Source organism: Poeciliopsis prolifica, unplaced genomic scaffold (genome assembly GCF_027474105.1).
Source record: "Poeciliopsis prolifica strain line A6 unplaced genomic scaffold, Auburn_PproV2 SCAFFOLD086, whole genome shotgun sequence".
NCBI classification, from domain to species: Eukaryota; Metazoa; Chordata; class Actinopteri; order Cyprinodontiformes; family Poeciliidae; genus Poeciliopsis; species Poeciliopsis prolifica.
This window is the reverse complement of record NW_026562461.1, coordinates 1345772-1369426: the sequence shown is the minus strand read 5'-3', so window position 1 is coordinate 1369426 and position 23655 is coordinate 1345772. Positions and strand designations below refer to the sequence as shown.

Here is a 23655-nt window from a genome sequence, read left to right as displayed (position 1 = left end):
TGTGATTTCCAATTGATTAGTCACCACTTTTGTAGAACTTTTTCATTTCCTTTATTTATTTATAAATAAATCTATTTATTTAGAAATAGATTCAATATTTATTTCATCTATTTTTGTTTTTTGATTAGTATTATTAGATATTCACAATGGAACTGGAAGGCCACAAGTGCAGCGTGTGTGACAGGACTTTCTCTGTGAAGTCCAACCTCACTTGGCACATGAAGCTTCGTGGTCGGAAGGAGTGTCTGTGTGAGGTGTGCTGGCAAGGCTTCGCTCAGAAGCAGCAACTCAGCAGACACCTGAAGCAGCACCTCTACCCTATTCTCCGCCTTTATAGGCCAGGGGAAGCCAAGCTGCAGTGCACTGATGCAGCCAAGGCTGTAGCAGCAGCCCCCTCCAGAGCAGTAGACCCCACCTGTCTGGATCCAGAAAAGGTGGAGGCTGCTGCTAAAAAAAGCCAGTAGAGTCATGTGGAGACGTCTGCCAGTTACCACTTTTGGGTTACGCAGGGCAGATTTTCAAGTGGCTGCTGGAGAACTTTTAAACTGCTGACAAATGCATTTTTTGATTTTTCTAAATACACAGTGTGAAAATGTCACATTTTATGTTGCCAAAGACTGACTACAGTAGGTTTAGTATTTCACTTTGTGAGGAATTTCACAACGTGTTATTTTATATGTTATGTGTTTCATTTTTGGCATTTACAAATCCTATTTTTTCTTTTAACTAAATATGTTAATATCTTAAGTAGTGTGCTGAATTTATTTTGTCTGATTTCTTCTGCAGAAAATGTCCCTGTGGGGAGTGTGAGGTGCCGGTCTCGAGCTGGGCACAGATCACATCGGCTGGCAGCCAGGACTCTCAAGTGAGAGGTCAAAGAGGTCAAAGAGGTGGCTGGCTTTACTGCAGTCACCAACTGCACATGTCATCCATTGTTTTATTTACGAAGCTGAAGGCAGCAGCAGCAAACATCAGCTCCTATGGCCAACTCTGTCCTCCTTCTGTGTTTGGCCCTCTTTTCTCCTTTTCTGATTTCTTTATTTAGATCAAGTTCATTGTGCTCCAGTTCAAAGTAAAAAGGCTCAATAACTTTACTGACCAGTGTTAGGCTGGCAGTTGGACCATTACACGTTATTTACCCAGAAAGCATTGCAGCATGAACAACATAGCAACATTCCTGTGAAAATATTTTATTAAAATTTACAAAAACTAAATAACCTACAGTTTCATTGTTTTGTTTTTACATCTAAAATAAATATTTTCCAAATAAGATTTATTTTTATAACTAATCATGCTTTCCTCTAAGCCTCCCTGATATTCAGGGGTCCTGGAGAGGAGGGTCCATCAGATAGTCGAATCTTGGATTTAGAAAGAGTAGTGTGGTTTTCGTCGACTGGACCAACTCTACACCATTAGCAGAGTCCGGGAGGGTGCGTGGGAGTTTGTCCACGCACCCTGTGTTTTGTGGACTTGGAGAAGGTGTTCGACCTTGTCTCTCAGTGAGTCCTGTGGGGTTACTCCAGCAGTATGCGGTATTGGGCCAGTATTGGGCCTTTGAGATAGGCTGTTAGGTCCCTGTCTGATCAGTGTCAGAAACTGGTCAGCATTGCCACCAACATGCCTTCAGTCAGGTTCGTTTCCGGTGAGTTTTTCTCCGCCAAACTTTCCCTTTGTCAGTGATTCTGTTCATTACTTTGATTGACAAAATTTCAAGGACCAGCCAAGGTGTTGAGGGGATCCATTTTGGTGGCCTTTGGATCATGTCTCTACTTTTTGCAGGTTATGTTGCTGGCTTCATCAGACCTTGATCTAAAGCTTTCACTTGAGCGGTTTGCAGACGAATGTGAAGCGGCTGGAATGAGGTTCGTGTCTCCACATCAGAAGCCATAATGTTGAGCAGGAAAAGGGTAGAGTGCTTTCTTCTGATTGAGGAGGGTGTCCTGCCCCAAGTGGAGGAGTTTAAGTGACTCGGGTTCTTGTTCACGAATGAGGAGAAAATGGAGCGGGACATTGATATAGATGGATTGATACAGCATCTGCAGTGAAGTGGGCGCTGTACCAGTCTGTAATGATGAAGAGAGAGGTGAGTTTAAAAGTAAATCTCTTGACTTACCAGTCAATCTACATTCCCATCCTCATCTATGGCAATGAGCTTTGGGTCTTGACTGAAAGAACAAGGTCACGGATACGAGCGGCCGAAATGAGTTTTCTCAGTAGGGTGTCTGGGTTCTCCCTTAGAGATAGGGTAAGAAACTCAGTCATCTGGGAGGGACTCAGAGTAGAGCCGCTGCTCCTTCATGTCGAGAGGAATCAGTTGAGGTGGCTCAGGCATCATGAAGGGATGAGGTGTCCTGGGCACGTCCCACCGGGAAGAGACCCAGGGGAAGATCCAGGTGTAAGGAGGCCTACTTTTCTGGCTTGCAGTCAGGAGGACTGGGCTGACAATTGTTTTAAAATACGTTTTATGCATTAAAAATACAGTTATAATGAAAAGGCATTGTTTGTTCAAACATATATTCTGTGATTCATTTCAATTACATTACAACTGAAGATTTGTATTCATAATATTTTCAAATCACTACTCTATACCAGTGCCAAACATACACCTTCTTTCATGTTCTATATTCAAATTAACACTACTGAGCATCTGACTTTCAACAAAAAATGTTTTATATAGAATTGGATATAAATTTCAGCAAATGAGAGGTTAATGGTACTTTACTACTAGCATACAAACAATAATCAAAGCTGTTTAAACCGCATGTATACTGTTGTCCATAAGAAAAAGATAAAATAAAATAAAAAAACTTTATTTTTTTGAACATCCCTTTTGCAGGAGAAGCATGTACTCCAGCCAGGTGTGCAGTCTTTGGTTATTTCACAAGCCATTATGACCTGTAAAATGATTTTCGCAACTATAAAAGTCCACAGATTTTCAGAAGTCATATTTATAAGTCATTGTCAAGGGTCAAACATTTGTGAGAAGTTTAAGTCGAGTCTTGCCCTTTTCATCCCAAGTCAAGTATCCACTATTTAAAGATGACTTCAATGTGACTCAAGCCTAAGTCAACTCTTGTTCTGATCTTCTCTTTGGTCTTAATCTATAGGATAAGTCTCTGACTCAGGATCTTACGGTTGATCTCAGCCAAGGCCACAGAAAAGACAAATGCCTTTTCATCAGACAGACTGGCGTACACATCCACTTCCTTTTCTTGTTTTTCTGTGAATACAAAAACACAACATATTAAAGTATTTTTAATGTAAGATTATAAGATTTCAATCAACTCATGATAGCTATTTAATTTTAGGGACAAATGCAAACTATAAAAAAGAAAAACAGGAAACTTTCTTAGATAGGTCAAATTCTAGGTCACTGGGGCCACAGCAGAAAAAAGCAGTACCGTCACTTGACATATGAATATATGAATTGCTCTCCAGTGGTCAACAGTTCCATTAGTATGAATATATATATATATATATATATATATATATATATATATATATATATATATATATATATATAAACAACATCCTTTGAGTTGGCAAATTCTGATAATTCCTCATATTTGTTAAATCCGTCATGAAATGTTCTTTAAAGTTATGATATATGTAGGAGATATGTAGAAAATGGTGATAATATGATAATATGACATGGAAATGTTAAATGATATGTATATCATGCCACATGGAAGATCCTTATGCGCAGTTCGCATGAGAGTTATTAAAGGGACTTTAGAATCGAATAATGGATGCATCAAGGATTTCTCCATTGAAGGAATGAAGACCTTTGAAATGGAACATATTGTACTGCAAGATACTGCTCAGTATATTCTGTTTTCTAAGGACGACCAAGAGACACTGGCGGTTCAGGGACCCTTTGTATGCTGGACTCAGAGACTCATGGACATGGAGAATGTGTTGGGGGCCCTGAACCAGGACTGTGAGAAGGCAGAATAATAAAATCAACCCAGAAACAACAATTTGTTTCTGTGACCGAAGGACAGGAACTGTACTACACTACATCGCTGCTGACTATTCATTTGGTGTTATAATTAAAGTTTGGTCTTTACTTAGTTAAATCCTTGCCATTATGACCTCTGATGATGTTGGGTGAAACTCATTGCAGGTATCATGGTCTGCAGTTCCAATTGTGTCTGCAGGTGGTTGCCTGGGACCATAGGATAATCGTTTTTTCCATGAATGAAAGTTGGACTGAAAGGGTTTTTGGATCCTATACTAATGGAACTGTTGACCACTGGAGAGCAATGCACTATAAATCATACATTCACCACAAGGTAAAACCATTAAGCTATATATTTACATAAGCTTTGTTGTTATGTTATCTATATTAACATTTTATCTTTATTGGTTATATGTTAGCCATCAGAAGCAGACTTCTATCCATACAATTCTCTTTAAGGAACTCATTCCTAACTAGAAAATAAGTGTACTTATTTTAGGGGGGATATGAAGAGGAATATAATTATGTTAATAGTTAAAAAATATATTGTTTGGTTGATTCGCACTAAGATATGTTTTAACCAAAAAGAATTATACTGTGTGAAATGGACTGGATCAATTTGACCTAAAAGTCAGGAAGGAATTAAGATTTGGAGAGATGTGGATAACAATCACTAAAGAGAGGAAAGTTGTTAGTTTAAGCTGTTGTGAAAATAAGTTCTGGCACCCGACATTTACCCTGCTCACCGGAGCCCAAGACTTGGAAAAGAATCTCAGTTTATGCCCAGTTCACACTACACGATTTTGCCCTCTAAGACAATCTTAGAACGTTCTGAGTTCTAAGATTGTCGCTTCCGACAATCGGAACCGATCATCCTGTAGTGTGTGGTGTGTTAGGACTGATCGGGTCCAGTCGGTGGAACGTCGGGGCCGCTGCAACGGTGAATGAAATGTGCTTAATTAGATCTCATAAAACCATAAGTGAAACTTTATCCTTATTTGGAGCAGCATGCTATAGGATCATTGTTTTTTTTTTTTAAATGAAAGATAATTATAAAATTATTGCACAGAGCACATCTGGTTGAGAAGCGCATTCCAATCTTTGGATGAAATGGTGCATTTGATTTTATTCTGCAGTCATAATACAGGTTTAAACAATACAATAAGTTTCAATTAAAGGAGCTGGAATACGTGAAGCTTTTGCAGTCAGTTGGGGAGAAAAGAATAACTGCCATCTGATTTTCTAAAAACGAATATGCAGGAAATGCTTTCTTCTACTTTAAGCTGCTCTTAAAGTAGAAGTCTTGTATGGGTAGAAGTCTGCTTATGTTTCTGATGTTTCAGTCATTTTGTGATATGCATATATTCTACAACAACATAAACACAGCAAAAAATTATAAAATTATATGTAAACGGTAACGGTTAATGAAACGACAAAACCGAAAACATTAAAAACTGTATTTTTTTTATGATAAAAAGAAAAAAAAACTCTGGAATTAGAGTGAAACCTTACACTCTAGGATCGAACCCGTTACGCCTACGATTTTAAATCGGCTAGTGTGTGGTCTGTCACGTTTTCAGAATCGGCCGACTTCTAAAATCGTGTAGTGTGAACTGGGCTTTGGACAGATAAGGAACAAACAACTTGACTAATAGTTTGTCTGAAATGGAGCAGATGTTGAGGTCAAAACGTCTCTGATTATTCCAGGAGGTCAACTCCTAATTCTTGGAACTTCAAATATACATCCAATGTAAAATGGAGCCAGAAGTGCCACGCAATTGAAGGGAAAGAACGTCATTGATTAAAGCTTCCCAATACACACACCAGTAGAGCTGGGACTCCATAAAAAAATTGATGTCAGAAGCAGAAGTCAAGAGATTTTGGATTTGTGTAACGATGTGAAGGTGATGTTTTGGCTCCGCAGATGTGCATTAAAATCTCTTCCTGTTTGACTATGAGCAGAAGGAGTTCAGAGTCTTGTGTATTTCTTTATTTATATATACAATGAGTTTAGTGCCTTTAAATTTCTCTATAGTATTTATCCATTTTCATTTGTAAACATAATCTTTTGCTAAATTAACAACAGCAACACACTTTGAACTAATGTTACAGCAAACAAATGGTTGTCCACAAGCAATACCTTGTGCTCCACTAGGGGACATCCACAGACCACAGTTTGAGCAAGACTGCACAAGAGCAACAATGGTCAGTCACTTCCCAAAGGTTGAACAGCAGTGTTATGATCATCATGAGAGATGGCAGGATAACAATGTTCCCAACACTGTGGTGGAGCATGAGGAGGGAATTTTCTCTGGGCAGTCAAAACTGCAGCCACGGTTGCAGAGAGTAAAGTTGGCTTTCTCATCACACACAAATGGGAGTACACCCCTGAAATCTCTACAGATATTCAAGTATATCTTTTCATGGGACAAGACTGACAAAATGACACTTAGACACAATGAAAAGTAATCTGTGTGCAGCTTATACAACAGTGTAAGTTTATTCTTCCCTCAAAGCAACTCTATACAGGCATTAATGTCAAACTACCAGCAACAAAAGTGAGTACACCCCTTCGTGAAAGTTCAGAAGTGTCAATATTTTGTGTCAGGGCCGTGCAGAAACCTTTGGAGGGACAGGGGCTCAAAGTTAAAAAGGGCACACTGAATAGGATCTTAAAACACCATACAACATAGCAACAACCCATATTAATCAAGAATCGAACTGGATCCGACTAGATCATTCCTATCATGCGGGGAAATATTTTCCCCAACAGGAATAATGTTGCTGTTTCTGCTGACAGTCCTGGAGGACTGAGTTGATGATCTTAGACTGTAGCCATTAAACAGACCAGAGGAGAGAAGATAAAAGGTTATGAAGTTATGAAATAAGCAAATTTCATAAGTTGTTCTATTTAACCTCTAGATCAACTTGGCTGCAGACTGATTTAGAGATCAAAAAAGCTCAAAGGGGTTAACTGCATATCATTTTTTGATGTTAGCATCTCTGAGATCTGGAATTGTAAGACTGGAATATCAAGGCAAAGAAAAGTCAGTAGCTGCTGGTAGGGCCCTCTACAGATTCAGGGGCCCCTAGAAATGATTTCATTGTAACACAGATCTAAACCTGTAGCATCATTTATAGAGAATGACAATGTTATTAAATTTTAATAACATTGTCATATACCTTGACAATGTTAATGTGAGCTGAATACCAGTGTATTCAGCTCACATACCTTGGCATTCAGCATTCAGCTTCACATTGTCAAAGTAAAGCTGAATGCTTTTTTTCTCAGCATTCAGCTGAGAAAACAAAGTACAATTAGGATTTAATTAAGAAGTTTACTTTGTAAAAGTTTAAAGAACCATCTTGATAGATTGTTGTGTTACCATGGCTACAATATGGTATAATCTGTGTATTTGAATTGGGGTTTGTTCACATATTTGGCAAAGGGAAAAACCGCTGAAGTAGAACTCAAAACCACTTCTTTCTTGCTCTCTGTATTGGCCAAGCTACATACAGACTCGTTGCCATAGCCACTGACAACTTGTCAAGTTTTCCCTTTTGGCCGAGAAAGTTCCAATTTTTTAACCCTTTTCTCGTCATATTATTATTTTCCCGTAAATATCCTGGATTGTGCCGCCCGCGCTCACGTTACTTTTCTCACAGGTCTTATTACGTTACTCTGTTTACATTTAACCTGCCGTCACCATTTCATCAGTCCAAATAATGTCCATTTCATCAGTCCAAATAATGTCCATTTCATCAGTCCAAATAATGTCCATTTCATCAGTCCAAATAATGTCCATTTCATCAGTCCAAATAATGTCCATTTCATCAGTCCAAATAATGTCCATTTCATCAGTCCAAATAATGTCCATTTCATCAGTCCAAATAATGTCCATTTCATCAGTCCAAATAATGTCCATTTCATCAGTCCAAATAATGTCCATTTCATCAGTCCAAATAATGTCCATTTCATCAGTCCAAATAATGTCCAATAAACAGACATTTTGTTGCAACATGTAAAAACAGTTTGGTTTGTAACGCCAAAACATTTCACAACACAAACAAGTGACACCTATTAGCCCAAATTGGGCCCAACATTAAATTCAAAATGCATTCAATAATTCTTGAACCTTGAAAATTTACAATATTCTCTATGTATTTATAGATCTCTGCTTATTAATAAGTCTTGTAAAAATGTGCTGTCAATTCTGGATATGTCACTCAAACTCTGGACACCAAACTTTTGAATTTTTTTAAAAATAAAAACTATTGATTGTCTGGCTAGACGACAATTGCAAGGATTTACCTTTCTCTTCTTCCTGTTTCTTCAGGCCCACAGTCTTTGGGCGACCACGGCCTCTACGGATGGTATCTGACTGACTGTTGGCTCGGGATCTTCTGTGGTTTTCTGAGTCACTGGTTAGAGGAGAGCCAATCCTCTCTCTGCGAATGCGCTCTGTTCTTCTCCGCTTGAAGTCCAGTTTGTCTGAAACAAAAACACGACCAGTAAGGATGCACAAAAAGTATAATTTTATATTTTAATAGGACATTATATTTCAAAAAAACTTGAGACATAAATTAATGCTTTTTACTTTGAAGTGATGTATTTATTAGAGGTGTGCCAATCGATCAGCCACCAATCACAATCAGCCGATTTCCGTGAAAAAGTGTCTGATCGGTGATCACGGTCTCGTGTTGCTGATCACACAAACAATCACCTGTATCTCACTTCGCAGCCTGCGTGTGCAGCTCATATCCTTTTTCCTTCACACTGAAACAACAGCAGGAAATCCTAAGCAATGTGGTGTGGAACTTCAACACTGAGAGTGAATGGGGAAGTTTGCGTGTTACAACGGAAAATTACCTCGGGGGTGAAGCACGTCAAAATGCATCAACAGAACAAGACAAATATGACATTTAAAGAACAAACACTTGATGGAGTTTGGCTACATCGAGGCTCACTGCAACTAACACACTGGTGGTGGAAGACGCTATTTCTGCTCTTGATGTTGAACCAACGTTAGACGCTTAAGTAGTAATCTTTTACAGACGGAGTCCTGTTTCTGCTCCACCCAGCAGCGAATGTCTGCTTAAAGCTGCCACATACAATTTAAACAAACATAATATTTTACATATGTCTTAAAATTTTCACTATGCCGTAACACAAGACAGATAACCTCTGAAAAAAATAAAAAAGTTGATCTCCTCTGCCACTTCCTAGCACTCTGCAGAATTATTCAGCTTGTCAGAAACAACCAATCAGAGCCTCCACTAACCAGCTAGCCATAAATGCTCTCAGGAAGTTTTGATTTAGTAACTCAGGATTATTTATTTTGATGCAGCCTGCATTTAACTTTGAATGAATGTTTCCTTTTTTCTTGATGTTATTTGATGTAGGCAGATTTATTTGACTGGTGTATAATACGATACACAAGTTAAATATTTAATGATGACAACCCTAACTTGTGTTAACTTGTTTTATTGATTGCAAGGTTTTCAATTGTCCTGTTGATTGAATAGCTGCTGTATTGTGCATGTTTATGTCTCAACTACGTTAATTTATTACCATATTATTTATAAATTTTGTCAGATCACATTTATACCTAAAGTGAAAAATTAACAACCAATCCAGATGATGAGCAATGCCGATCATTGCTCATCATGGGTGATCAGAATCGGAAGGAACATTTTTTTGTCATTTTTATTCGCTTTTTGATCCACAAGTAGAGCGAACATTCACTACACATTGGGAACTAACACTACATATCTGTTTCAAGCGAATTTCATCATAAGCATAACATCCTAGATGACATTGCAAGATCACCAGGCTGTCTGTAGATTGTTGTTGAGTCTCGGAGATGGCTAAACAGAGGGGAGGGAAGAAGCATGGCTAACTGAGACATGGCTAACTGCTGTGCCACGTTTTCTGCCTTTACACTCATTTTATATTTGTATAGTGACAAATTCTAAATTCTAATTCTACAAGATATGTCATCTTCAAAAAGATACATTTGTTTTTCTGCTCATATTCACTCATTTGGAGTTTGATGCCTGCTGCTGCACATTTGAATGATGTTTGGACAAGGCCTTGTTCACAGAGGTGATGTAACACCCAGAGGTGTTACATCACCTTTTCTTTTAACAAGACCCAGAAGCTGTGTTGAAAGTCAGGATACTGATAGTTGAAGCTTTGTGGGGGGAGTTCTTTCACATTCTTGCTTGCATTCAGTTTCTCAACAGTCCAGAGTCTCTATTGTTGTATTTTGTGCATCATAATCAGAAACACATTTTCAAATGTAGTTAATTTTTTTTCTATACAAGTTTCTTGTGACCCTGTTGACTATTTGCAGGTAAACATTTGATGCTTCTATGATCACACCTCAATATCTTAGCAATTTCAGTCTAGTACCAGCACTCTTACTACGAAGCCATTCTGTTGTAACACATGCAAAATGTGGCTTGGTCTTGCTGGAATAAGCAAGTATGTCCCTTGAAAAAAGGCTGTTTGGATAGCAACATATCTCACTCCAAAACCTTTCAGTATTGGAGCAACAATGATGCCTGCAAAGACATGCAAGTTACCCATGCTGTGGGCACTAAGACACCTCTGTGATCCAGACAGTCCTTTTCCTCTTTAAGCTGGAGGCCACATTGGCCATGATTTCCAAAAACAATTTGAAGTGTGGACTCATCAAAACCCAGGACACTTTTTTGGCTCGCAAGTTCCTCTAGCCAGAAAGGTTCATCAGGCTAGCAGCGTTTTTGTGTGTTGTTGATATATAACTTCCGCTTAGTATTGTAGAGTTTTAACTAGAACTTGTAGATGTAAAAACAAACTATTCACTGACAATGATTTGCTGAATTGTGAAAATATTTGTTAGGGAATGATGTCGGGTTATAATGAGGTGCTGTCTGAGGGATTGATTGTCGTGGGCCCTCAATGTGGACCTTGCTGCTTACTTGCAGGGATTTCTCCAGATGCTCTGAAACTTTTAATGATATAACAGACTGAAGATGATGACAACCCTAAATTAAAGTCAAAGCAAGAGGAATGTATAAAGTGTTTTAATGCTGGCAAAGATGTTGTGGCCTCATTCCCCATGAGGTCGATTACAGCGAATGCAATTTCTAATAAGCCTATTTGAGCTGGTGCATTACACGTCACAGACAAATGCTAGGGATTGGGTCAAATTAAATCCATTCACTTACAACTTAAACAGAGTCCATGCTTCCAGATAACAATAACTTCTCAATAGTCGATTGTTCAGTCCCACTGTTATTTTTTAACAAGCTCGCTTTTAATGGCAGACGACACAAAATATAGCTGCAGGTACCAACTGCTCAATAGCGTTCTAAAAGCTGCTTTATTCTTAGTAACTGGTCAGTCAGCACGAGCTTCAATTCTGATTTACAGTAATACTCATCTATTAACTGAAGTTAGGTTGAGATAGACAGACAGGCTGCATCCCTCTCAATCTGGATATCCAGCCACCAGCTGAAATGCTTTATGCCATGTGTTTGGTGAGGTGAACCTTACCTGTGATAGCTGGTGAAGGACATTCACTGAGTTTTGCATTTAGAAGTTTTCTGCTGATAAATATATAACCACATGGACAGGATTTGCAGGCAACTGGAATCTGCAAAATAAAATGCTAATATTAAATTATGTTTTCATGACGATCAAGAGGGATTGAAAATATATGCCACCAGCAAAACAGGTTCAAAATTTTTACTGTAATTTACACATACATTTGTCTTGTTTTTTTTAGACCCTAGCAGCAAAAGGGCTGCGAAGGTCCAGTGTATCAATTACGTTTATTTGTTTACCTGAAAATGAATTGCCAATTTAGAGGCCCACACACATACAAAAGCTCAAACTTTATACATGAGTGAAATTTACATCCAGTATGTGTTGCGCAAAAGAATGAAGAATAAAAACAGGTCAACAGCACCGCTGGAGCAACTTTCAAAACCCAGTTTGGTACACTTCCCAAGACTTACCCCAAAAGTTTCAACAATAAAGAGGAAGTCAGCCATCTTGGATAGAATTTGCAATTTTGGTTCTAATTGATCTGTGTTAAATTAAGTCAGCATGACCTTTCGAGATGAGGAATTAAAATTTGTAGAAATTGTGAATTTCTGACCATGTTATGATACAATAATTTTTTTTATAAGGCCTACAAAGAAAGCCAGAGGTACAAACCTTTGATTCATTCTTTTCAGGACCCTAAGAAAATGTCAGGGGTCAAATTTTGACATCACACTAGACCGCTCTATGAAGAGTAATGTTTTACTTTGAAAAGTCTATGTTTGACCAAATATCAAATAGTTGCATAAGCAAATGTTTATGCAGTATACACCAAAATACTCCAGAAATATTTAAGCATATACCAAATATTTCTATAGATGAATATTATGCTGATATTTGCTAAGCTCACTCTAATAATAGCGAGCCCTATTGCTATTACTAGGGCTTAGCCTTATTGCTAGAAGCATTAAAACAATCAGCACCAATCCATATTTTCACCTAGGATTCTAAAATTTGATAAACAAGCAACTTCTCAAGACTAACAAAAAAGCCTCTTGGGACTCTGGCCCTATCCCAGAGGAAGTTGGCCAATTTCAGAGGAAAAACCACCTTTTGTCTCCTTTCAACACATTTGAGTAGTTTTCCAATTAGACGTTGTTTCAAAGCAATGTGGGCGTGGTCAAGCCTCAAAATCTGACTTTCTCACTATCACATGATCACATGAAATCTTTATTGTTCACTCTGGTTGGAGCCAGTAGTTGGTTAAGGTTCGGAAATCTTTATCATTGATCTTCATTCTCTGATGGCATAACGTAAGATAACACGGTGTGACAATCTGTCAAATACTAAATGTTCACTGTTGATAAAATTGTACAGTCACAAAAGAGAAATTAAGAATTGCAACACTTTAGGGCCTGCATTTCTGCTGTTCTACTAATGAAACTGTGCACATATAAACAAAATGCATTTTGTGAAGTAACATTTTTTTAAATGCAACTGAAATGTGTAATTATTTGGACTGCTGCCAACAAGAAGGCTATGAAAAAAAAACATGTCACTCACTGTATATAAAAGCATAGCATGCATCTCACTAACATCTGGATATGTGAGGAAACCCAAAGGAGTGAGGATCCAGATTTCTCTCCAACAGACAACTTCATTAGATTGCACTTATATCCCTTGTGACTGTAAACATCAGACAACCGATCCAACTGTTTCCTCCTGATAAAAATGATACAGTAATTATCCAGAACAAATTTTAATTGTTTTCTTTCGCCCCAGCAATGGTGAAGTTGCTTTTGACTGAGAAAGAAGTCAGAACTAGATATTCTGTTGTACACAAACTGACCTGTTGGTCACATTCGGGACAGGATTTAGTTGCCATTTTAACCTTCTTTGTTTTGTGGGCCGACATGGTCCTTCAGTTCCGCAGAGACACGAAGAGCCGAAGTCAGACCTCTGTGAGTCGTGTGGACCGGTACCGAAATTAGACCTGATGATCCCGGAGTAACATCCAGCCATACAGTCGAAAAATATTATCTTAGACTGCGGTTTCGTCTGCTTTCAGGACCATGATCAATTTCGTTTTCTTATTCTGGCATCTTAATACAAACGTAATACCAACTATAATGCGCAATAGTGCCACCTGCTGGACTACAAGGGGGACCGAAACTTATCAGGAAACAATTGATTTTTCCCCTCTAAACTTGTGTTTTTCAAAAATTATGTACGTTTAATTTCGGTTATAGTAATTGTCGACCTTTTGAATTCTTTTTAAGCTCAGTCTTTTGTAGTTAATGTCCATGAAACAAAGCATATGTAGTCAGAATGCAGTGATCATAAGCTCAGTGTTTTCTGCTTACTTTAAGCATCTTACTAAGACCTGTTTTTTAGAAGTTCAGTTTTTATAAGTGTAGTAATACTTTTATTTTTTCCTATTTTTATTCCTCAATATTCTTGCCAAATATTTTGAACGTAATTGTTATTTTGCATTCATCCTTATTCAATAATTATTTTATGGCAAAACTCTCTGCAGAATCATGACATTTTATTTCTTCTTCATTCTCTTTTATTGCCAGCACGTTCAAGAAAGGTCACATCAATCAAGAAAATATAGACATAGTGGGTAAATCTCGCTGCGTATACTTCCCTATCACACTACAGTGAAGCACCAACATTTGCTGCTGGTTGTGCTTTATTGGCAGCCAACTGGTGGTATTAGAAAACAAAGCAGGAAAAAGAGACAGATGGTAAATTATTTTTGATGATCATTACAATAAAAAAGGTGTTTATGGTACTGGCATACAGGGAAGAACATGGTCAGCAAATCTTAGTTTTCAGAAAACAGGCACTTTTCTCTTCATAGCGGAAAGAAGTAGCATCTGTGACAGCATTCTGATAATGTAGCCCATTGTCTGCTTCAAAGGTTCCACCGGAAGTAGTTCCTGTAATCTGACTGGTTGATTTGCTGTTTACCAAGCAACTGGAGAGATACACAGACAGTGCCTGCTAAGTTTATGCTTCGAAGCAACATTATTAAGTTATGTTATAAATTCTCAGTCCTTTGCAAATGATATTCTCTTCTACATCTGTCTTAATATTTCTTCTAAAGATAAACAATGAAACTGAACCATATTTATTATCCTAGACATTATACTGTTCCTCAGATGTAGTGCATTGGTCTGTGCGCTAAATGGAATGCATCTGCAGGGTAATTTTATTATCACTGAAAAAGAAAAAGCTGGGTTGGATCAGCAGGTTAACTCCAAACACATCAGGTTTGATTATTTTTAAGCTGATCAAGGTGTGTATGTGTGGCAACACTCAAGGAACTCAGAAATATTATGCAACTTCAGTTTTGGAGCCAAAGAAATAAATAGCTCAACATCACCACCCTGGGAATATTACCTTCTTTTGAAAGCACAGGTTCAGATGTGCAGGTAGTTATAACATTTGAGACAGGACTTAGATTCACAAAGCAATTAATTAGATTCTATTTTCAAACACTCTTAAAAACACCAAAAGAAAACAGAAGAAAACCCACAGTAGCTGAGGTCACCAGCAGAAGGACACACAGCAAAACAAAAAACCCTTTAAAACACCAAAACGTTGCATAGAAGAGGAAGACGCCCTGACCACATCAGCACCACCACTGTACCTCAGCAACTGCAAACAGGAGAGATAATTAATGCATGTTACAACCCTGTCTAATAAAACAGAAACAGTGTCAGCCCAAATAATTAAGAATCAAAAGAGCTGTAAATGAAACAAGATACCAAACAAAGAAATAGAAAATACAAGCTAAAGAAAATGTGCAGCGCCATATTTTACACACAAGTCGGCATGTAAAATAATAAACTTTGCATTAAAGTTTGCGCAAATATACGCACATCTTTTCTGTGGACAATATCAAACTACAAAGCGTCAAAACACCTAAATACACTGAATTCTGACGACATTCAATGTTATGTAGACCAAAAAGTTTCAAACCAAATGTTTTTTCATGATTTTAATATTTTGTTTAAATGTAAACGATGAAACTGAGCCACATTTTTCCTCAGACAATAATCTAACACGAACATGTGGCGCACAAGCAGTTATCATGGAATAGTTTGGGTTCCTTAATACTAGTCTTGGTTTATTAATACTAGTTTGGGTTTATTAATACTAGTTTGGGTTTATTAATACTAGTTTGGGTTTATTAATACTAGTTTGGGTTCATTAATACTAGTCTTGGTTTATTAATACTAGTTTGGGTTTATTAATACTAGTTTGGGTTTATTAATACTGGTCTGGGTTCATTATTACTAGTTTGGGTTTATTAATACTAGTTTGGGTTTATTAATACTAGTTTGGGTTTATTAATACTAGTCTGGGTTTATTAATACTAGTCTGGGTTCATTAATACTAGTTTGGGTTTATTAATACTAGTTTGGGTTTATTAATACTAATTTGGGTTTATTAATACTAGTTTGGGTTTATTAATACTAGTCTTGGTTTATTAATACTAGTTTGGGTTTATTAATACTAGTCTGGGTTCATTATTACTAGTTTGGGTTTATTAATACTAGTTTGGGTTCATTAATACTAGTTTGGTTTATTAATACTGGTCTGGGTTTATTAATACTAGTCTGGGTTTATTAATACTAGTCTGGGTTCATTAATACTAGTTTGGGTTTATTAATACTAGTCTGGGTTTATTAATACTAGTCTGGGTTCATTAATACTAGTCTGGGTTTATTAATACTAGTCTGGGTTCATTAATACTAGTTTGGGTTTATTAATACTAGTTTGGGTTTATTAATACTAGTCTGGGTTCATTAATACTAGTTTGGGTTTATTAATACTAGTTTGGGTTTATTAATACTAGTTTGGGTTTATTAATACTAGTCTGGGTTTATTAATACTAGTTTGGGTTTATTAATACTAGTTTGGGTTTATTAATACTAGCCTGGGTTCATTAATACTAGTTTGGTTTATTAATACTGGTCTGGGTTTATTAATACAAGTTTGGGTTTATTAATACTAGTCTGGGTTTATTAATACTAGTCTGGGTTCATTAATACTAGTCTGGGTTTATTAATACTAGTCTGGGTTCATTAATACTAGTTTGGGTTTATTAATACTAGTCTGGGTTTATTATTACTAGTCTGGGTTCATTAATACTAGTTGGGTTTATTAATACTACTTTGGGTTTATTAATACTAGTTTCGGTTTATTAATACTAGTCTGGGTTTATTATTACTAGTTTGGGTTTATTAATACTAGTCTGGGTTCATTAATACTAGTTTGGGTTCATTAATACTAGTTTGGGTTTATTAATACTAGTTTGGGTTTATTAATACTAGTTTGGGTTTATTAATACTGGTCTGGGTTCATTAATACTAGTTTGGGTTTATTAATACTAATTTGGGTTTATTAATACTAGTTTGGGTTTATTAATACTAGTTTGGGTTTTTAATTACTATTTGGGTTTATTAATACTAGTCTGGGTTCATTATACTAGTTTGGGTTTTATTAATACTAGTTTCGGTTTATTAATACTAGTCTGGGTTCATTAATACTAGTTTGGGTTTATTAATACTAGTTTGGGTTTATTATACTAGTCTGGGTTCATTAATACTAGTTTGGGTTTATTAATACTAGTCTGGGTTTATTATTACTAGTCTGGGTTCATTAATACTAGTTTGGGTTTATTAATACTAGTTTGGGTTTATTAATACTAGTCTGGTTTATTAATACTAGTTTGGGTTTATTAATACTAGTTTGGGTTTATTATACTAGTCTGGGTTCATTAATACTAGTTTGGGTTTATTAATACTAGTCTGGGTTTTATTACTAGTCTGGGTTCATTAATACTAGTTTGGGTTCATTAATACTAGTTTGGGTTTATTAATACTAGTCGGGTTTATTAATACTAGTTTGGGTTTATTAATACTAGTTGGGTTTATTAATACTAGTCTGGGTTTATTAATACTTGTTTGGGTTTATTAATACTAGTTTCGGTTTATTAATACTATCTGGGTTCATTAATACTAGTCTGGGTTCATTAATACTAGTTTGGGTTTATTAATACTAGTCTGGGTTTATTAATACTAGTTTCGGTTATTAATACTAGTCTGGGTTCATTAATACTAGTTTGGGTTTATTAATACTAGTTTGGGTTTATTAATACTAGTCTGGGTTTATTAATACTAGTTTGGGTTTATTAATACTAGTTTGGGTTTATTAATACTAGTCTGGTTCATTAATACTAGTTTGGGTTTATTAATACTAGTCTGGGTTTATTATTACTAGTCTGGGTTCATTATACTAGTTTGGGTTTATTAATACTAGTTTGGGTTTATTAATACTAGTCTGGGTTCATTAATACTAGTTTGGGTTTATTAATACTGGTCTGGGTTTATTAATACTTGTTTGGGTTTATTAATACTAGTCTGGGTTTATTAATACTAGTTTTGGTTTATTAATACTAGTCTGGGTTCATTAATACTAGTCTGGGTTCATTACATTCAATACATCAAAGATCTGCTGTTGTTGTATCAACCTTCCAGACTCTCAGGTCTTCTGGTTCTGGTCTGCTCTGCATCCCCAGAACCAGAACCAAGAGAGGAGAAGCAGCTTTCAGCATCTATGCACCAAAACTTTGGAACAAACTTCCAGAAAACTGTAAAACAGCGGAAACCCTGACTTCCTTCAAATCTCAAGTAAAAACGCACCTGTTTAGAGTTGCATTTGAAATGTAATATGTATGGATTTGATTTTGTGGATATGTATGTAATTTTTTTTTTTTTTTTTTTTTTTTCCTGTTGTGGGCAACGGGGCCCGGCGAATACCCGTGGTTAAACGGACGGCGGAGTCCGGCGGTAACAGGCGCTTAAATTCCGTGTCAAAGGGAAGGGGGAAGAAAGGGAAAGAAGAGGGGAAAAAGGGAGGAAAAAAAAAAAAAAAAAAAAAAAAACCTTGGTATTTTATTCTATGTTGCATGCCTTCGTGTTTTGTGTTTATGATGTAAAGCACTTTGAAATGCCTTGTAGCTGAAATGTGCTATACAAATAAAGTTTGATTGATTGATTGATTAATACTAGTTTGGGTTTATTAATACTGGTCTGGGTTTATTAATACTAGTCTGGGTTTATTAATACTAGTCTGGGTTCATTAATACTAGTTTGGGTTTATTAATACTAGTCTGGGTTTATTAATACTAGTCTGGGTTCATTAATACTAGTTTGGGTTTATTAATACTAGTCTGGATTCATTAATACTAGTTTGGATTCATTAATACTAGTTTGGGTTCATTAATACTAGTTTGGGTTTATTAATACTAGTCTGGGTTCATTAATACTAGTCTGGGTTTATTAATACTAGTCTGGGTTTATTAATACTAGTCTGGGTTTATTAATACTAGTCTGGGTTTATTAATACTAGTTTGGGTTTATTAATACTAGTTTGGGTTTATTAATACTATTTGGGTTTATTAATACTGGTCTGGGTTTATTAATACTAGTCTGGGTTTATTAATACTAGTCTGGGTTCATTAATACTAGTTTGGGTTTATTAATACTAGTCTGGTTTATTAATACTAGTCTGGATTCATTAATACTAGTTTGGGTTTATTAATACTAGTCTGGGTTTATTAATACTAGTCTGGATTCATTAATACTAGTTTGGGTTTATTAATACTAGTCTGGGTTTATTAATACTGGTCTGGGTTTATTAATACTTGTTTGGGTTTATAATACTAGTCTGGATTCATTAATACTAGTTTGGGTTTATTAATACTGGTCTGGGTTCATTAATACTAGTTTGGGTTTATTAATACTAATTTGGGTTTATTAATACTAGTTTGGGTTTATTAATACTAGTTTGGGTTTATTAATACTAGTTTGGGTTTATTAATACTAGTCTGGGTTTATTAATACTAGTCTGGGTTCATTAATACTAGTTTGGGTTTATTAATACTAGTCTGGGTTTATTAATACTAGTCTGGATTCATTAATACTAGTTTGGGTTTATTAATACTAGTCTGGGTTTATTAATACTAGTCTGGATTCATTATACTAGTTTGGGTTTATTAATACTAGTCTGGGTTTATTAATACTAGTCTGGGTTTGTTAATACTAGTTTGGGTTTATTAATACTAGTCTGGGTTCATTAATACTAGTCTGGGTTTATTAATACTAGTCTGGGTTTATTAATACTAGTTTGGGTTTATTAATACTAGTTTGGGTTTATTAATACTAGTTTGGGTTTATTAATACTGGTCTGGGTTTATTAATACTTGTTTGGTTTATTAATACTAGTCTGGGTTTATTAATACTAGTCTGGATTCATTAATACTAGTTTGGGTTTATTAATACTAGTCTGGATTCATTAATACTAGTTTGGGTTTATTAATACTAGTCTGGGTTTGTTAATACTAGTTTTGGGTTTATTAATACTAGTCTGGGTTCATTAATACTAGTCTGGGTTTATTAATACTAGTCTGGGTTATTAATACTGGTCTGGGTAAATTAATACTAGTTTGGGTTATTAATACTAGTTGGGTTTATTAATACTAGTTTGGGTTTATTAATACTGGTCTGGGTTTATTAATACTAGTCTGGGTTTTATTAATACTAGTCTGGGTTCATTAATACTAGTTTGGGTTTATTAATACTAGTCTGGGTTTATTAATACTAGTCTGGATTCATTAATACTAGTTTGGGTTTATTAATACTAGTCTGGGTTTATTAATACTAGTCTGGATTCATTAATACTAAGTTTGGGTTTATTAATACTAGTCTGGGTTTATTAATACTAGTCTGGGTTTGTTAATACTAGTTTGGGTTTATTAATACTAGTCTGGGTTCATTAATACTAGTCTGGGTTTATTAATACTAGTCTGGGTTTATTAATACTAGTTTGGGTTTATTAATACTAGTTTGGGTTTATTAATACTAGTTTGGGTTTATTAATACTGGTCTGGGTTTATTAATACTAGTTTGGGTTTATTAATACTAGTCTGGGTTTATTATTACTAGTTTCGGTTTATTAATACTAGTCTGGGTTCATTAATACTAGTCTGGGTTCATTAATACTAGTTTGGGTTTATTAATACTAGTCTGGGTTTATTAATACTAGTCTGGGTTTATTAATACTAGTCTGGTTCATTAATACTAGTTTGGGTTTATTAATACTAGTCTGGGTTTATTAATACTAGTCTGGGTTTATTAATACTAGTCTGGATTCATTAATACTAGTTTGGGTTTATTAATACTAGTTGGGTTTATTAATACTAGTCTGGATTCATTAATACTAGTCTGGGTTTATTAATACTAGTCTGGGTTTATTAATACTAGTCTGGGTTTATTAATACTAGTCTGGGTTTATTAATACTAGTCTGGATTCATTAATACTAGTCTGGGTTTATTAATACTAGTCTGGGTTTATTAATACTGGTCTGGGTAAATTAATACTAGTTTGGGTTTATTAATACTAGTTTGGGTTTATTAATACTAGTTTGGGTTTATTAATACTGGTCTGGGTTTATTAATACTTGTTTGGGTTTATTAATACTAGTCTGGTTTATTAATACTAGTTTGGGTTTATTAATACTGGTCTGGGTTTATTAATACTAGTCTGGGTTTATTAATACTAGTCTGGGTTCATTAATACTAGTTTGGGTTTATTAATACTAGTCTGGGTTTTATTAATACTAGTCTGGGTTTATTAATACTAGTCTGGATTCATTAATACTAGTTTGGGTTTATTAATACTAGTCTGGGTTTATTAATACTAGTCTGGGTTTATTAATACTAGTCTGGGTTCATTAATACTAGTTTGGGTTTATTAATACTGGTCTGGGTTTATTAATACTAGTCTGGGTTTATTAATACTAGTCTGGGTTCATTAATACTAGTCTGGGTTTATTATTACTAGTCTGGGTTCATTAATACTAGTTTGGTTTATTAATACTAGTTTGGGTTTATTAATACTAGTCGGGTTCATTAATACTAGTTTTGGGTTTATTAATACTAGTTTGGGTTTATTAATACTAGTTTGGGTTCATTAATACTAGTCTGGGGTTCATTAATACTAGTTTGGGTTTATTAATACTAGTTTGGTTTTATTAATACTAGCCTGGGTTCATTAATACTAGTTTGGTTTATTAATACTGGTCTGGGTTTATTAATACAAGTTTGGGTTTATTAATACTAGTCTGGGTTTATTAATACTAGTCTGGGTTCATTAATACTAGTTTGGGTTTATTAATACTAGTCTGGGTTCATTAATACTAGTTTGGGTTTATTATTACTAGTCTGGGTTTATTATTACTAGTCTGGGTTCATTAATACTAGTTTGGGTTTATTAATACTACTTTGGGTTATTAATACTAGTTTCGGTTTATTAATACTAGTCTGGGTTTATTATTACTAGTCTGGGTTTATTAATACTAGTCTGGGTTCATTAATACTAGTCTGGGTTCATTAATACTATTTTGGGTTTATTAATACTAGTTTGGGTTTATTAATACTAGTCTGGGTTCATTAATACTAGTTTGGGTTTATTAATACTAGTTTCGGTTTATTAATACTAGTCTGGGTTCATTAATACTAGTTTGGGTTTATTAATACTAGTTTGGGTTTATTAATACTAGTCTGGGTTCATTAATACTAGTTTGGGTTTATTAATACTAGTCTGGGTTTATTATTACTAGTCTGGGTTCATTAATACTAGTTTGGGTTTATTAATACTAGTCTGGGTTTATTAATACTAGTTTGGGTTTATTAATACTAGTTTGGGTTTATTAATACTAGTCTGGGTTCATTAATACTAGTTTGGGTTTATTAATACTAGTCTGGGTTTATTAATACTAGTCTGGGTTCATTAATACTAGTTTGGGTTCATTAATACTAGTTTGGGTTTATTAATACTAGTCTGGGTTTATTAATACTAGTTTGGGTTTATTAATACTAGTTTGGGTTTATATAATACTAGTCTGGGTTTATTAATACTTGTTTGGGTTTATTAATATAGTTTCGGTTTATTAATACTAGTCTGGGTTCATTAATACTAGTCTGGGTTCATTATACTAGTTTGGGTTTATTAATACCAGTTTGGGTTTATTAATACTAGTCTGGGTTTATTAATACTAGTCTGGGTTTATTATTACTAGTTTCGGTTTATTAATACTAGTCTGGGTTCATTAATACTAGTCTGGGTTCATTAATACTAGTTTGGGTTTATTAATACTAGTCTGGGTTTATTAATACTAGTTTCGGTTTATTAATACTAGTCTGGGTTCATTAATACTAGTCTGGGTTTATTAATACTAGTTTGGGTTTATTAATACTAGTCTGGGTTTATTAATACTAGTTTGGGTTTATTAATACTAGTTTGGGTTTATTAATACTAGTCTGGGTTCATTAATACTAGTTTGGGTTTATTAATACTAGTCTGGGTTTATTATTACTAGTCTGGGTTCATTAATACTAGTTTGGGTTTATTAATACTAGTCTGGGTTTATTAATACTAGTCTGGGTTCATTAATACTAGTTTGGGTTTATTAATACTGGTCTGGGTTTATTAATACTTGTTTGGGTTTATAATACTAGTCTGGGTTTATTAATACTAGTTTCGGTTTATTAATACTAGTCTGGGTTCATTAATACTATTTTGGGTTCATTACATTCAATACATCAAAGATCTGCTGTTGTTGTATCAACCTTCCAGACTCTCAGGTCTTCTGGTTCTGGTCTGCTCTGCATCCCCAGAACCAGAACCAAGAGAGGAGAAGCAGCTTTCAGCATCTATGCACCAAAACTTTGGAACAAACTTCCAGAAAACTGTAAAACAGCGGAAACCCTGACTTCCTTCAAATCTCAAGTAAAAACGCACCTGTTTAGAGTTGCATTTGAAATGTAATATGTATGGATTTGATTTTGTGGATATGTATGTAATTTTTTTTTTTTTTTTTTTTTTCCTGTTGTGGGCAACGGGGCCCGGCGAATACCCGTGGTTAAACGGACGGCGGAGTCCGGCGGTAACAGGCGCTTAAATTCCGTGTCAAAGGGAAGGGGGGAGAAAGGGAAAGAAGAGGGAAAGTGGAAAAAGGGGAGGAAAAAAAAAAAAAAAAAAAAAAAAACCTTGGTATTTTATTCTATGTTGCATGCCTTCG

The 23655-nt window shown here is 35.3% G+C and overlaps 1 protein-coding gene across 1 annotated transcript; it reads right to left on the bottom strand.

Moving 5' to 3' along the window:
• Window positions 1-1180: 1180 nt before the first annotated feature.
• On the bottom strand, window positions 1181-13596 carry cunh16orf87 (chromosome unknown C16orf87 homolog). The gene is made up of 4 exons (XM_055022463.1): window positions 13345-13596; window positions 11505-11604; window positions 8274-8453; window positions 1181-3220 (listed from the first exon to the last, which is right to left on the bottom strand). The coding sequence occupies exons 1-4, from the start codon at window positions 13408-13410 to the stop codon at window positions 3102-3104; spliced, it is 465 nt and encodes a 154-aa protein (XP_054878438.1). The 5' UTR covers window positions 13411-13596; the 3' UTR covers window positions 1181-3101.
• Between the last annotated feature and the right edge of the window lie 10059 nt (window positions 13597-23655).

Excerpts from the sequence above, each read along its gene's own strand:
- cunh16orf87 (XM_055022463.1), bottom strand. The coding sequence starts at position 13,410 with ATGTCGGCCCACAAAACAAAGAAGGTTAAAATGGCAACTAAATCCTGT. Across the intron at positions 11,605-13,344 it reads GTCCCGAATGTGACCAACAG|ATTCCAGTTGCCTGCAAATC; the intron begins GTCAGTTTGTGT and ends TTTATTTTGCAG. Across the intron at positions 8,454-11,504 it reads TCCTTCACCAGCTATCACAG|ACAAACTGGACTTCAAGCGG; the intron begins GTAAGGTTCACC and ends TTTTTGTTTCAG.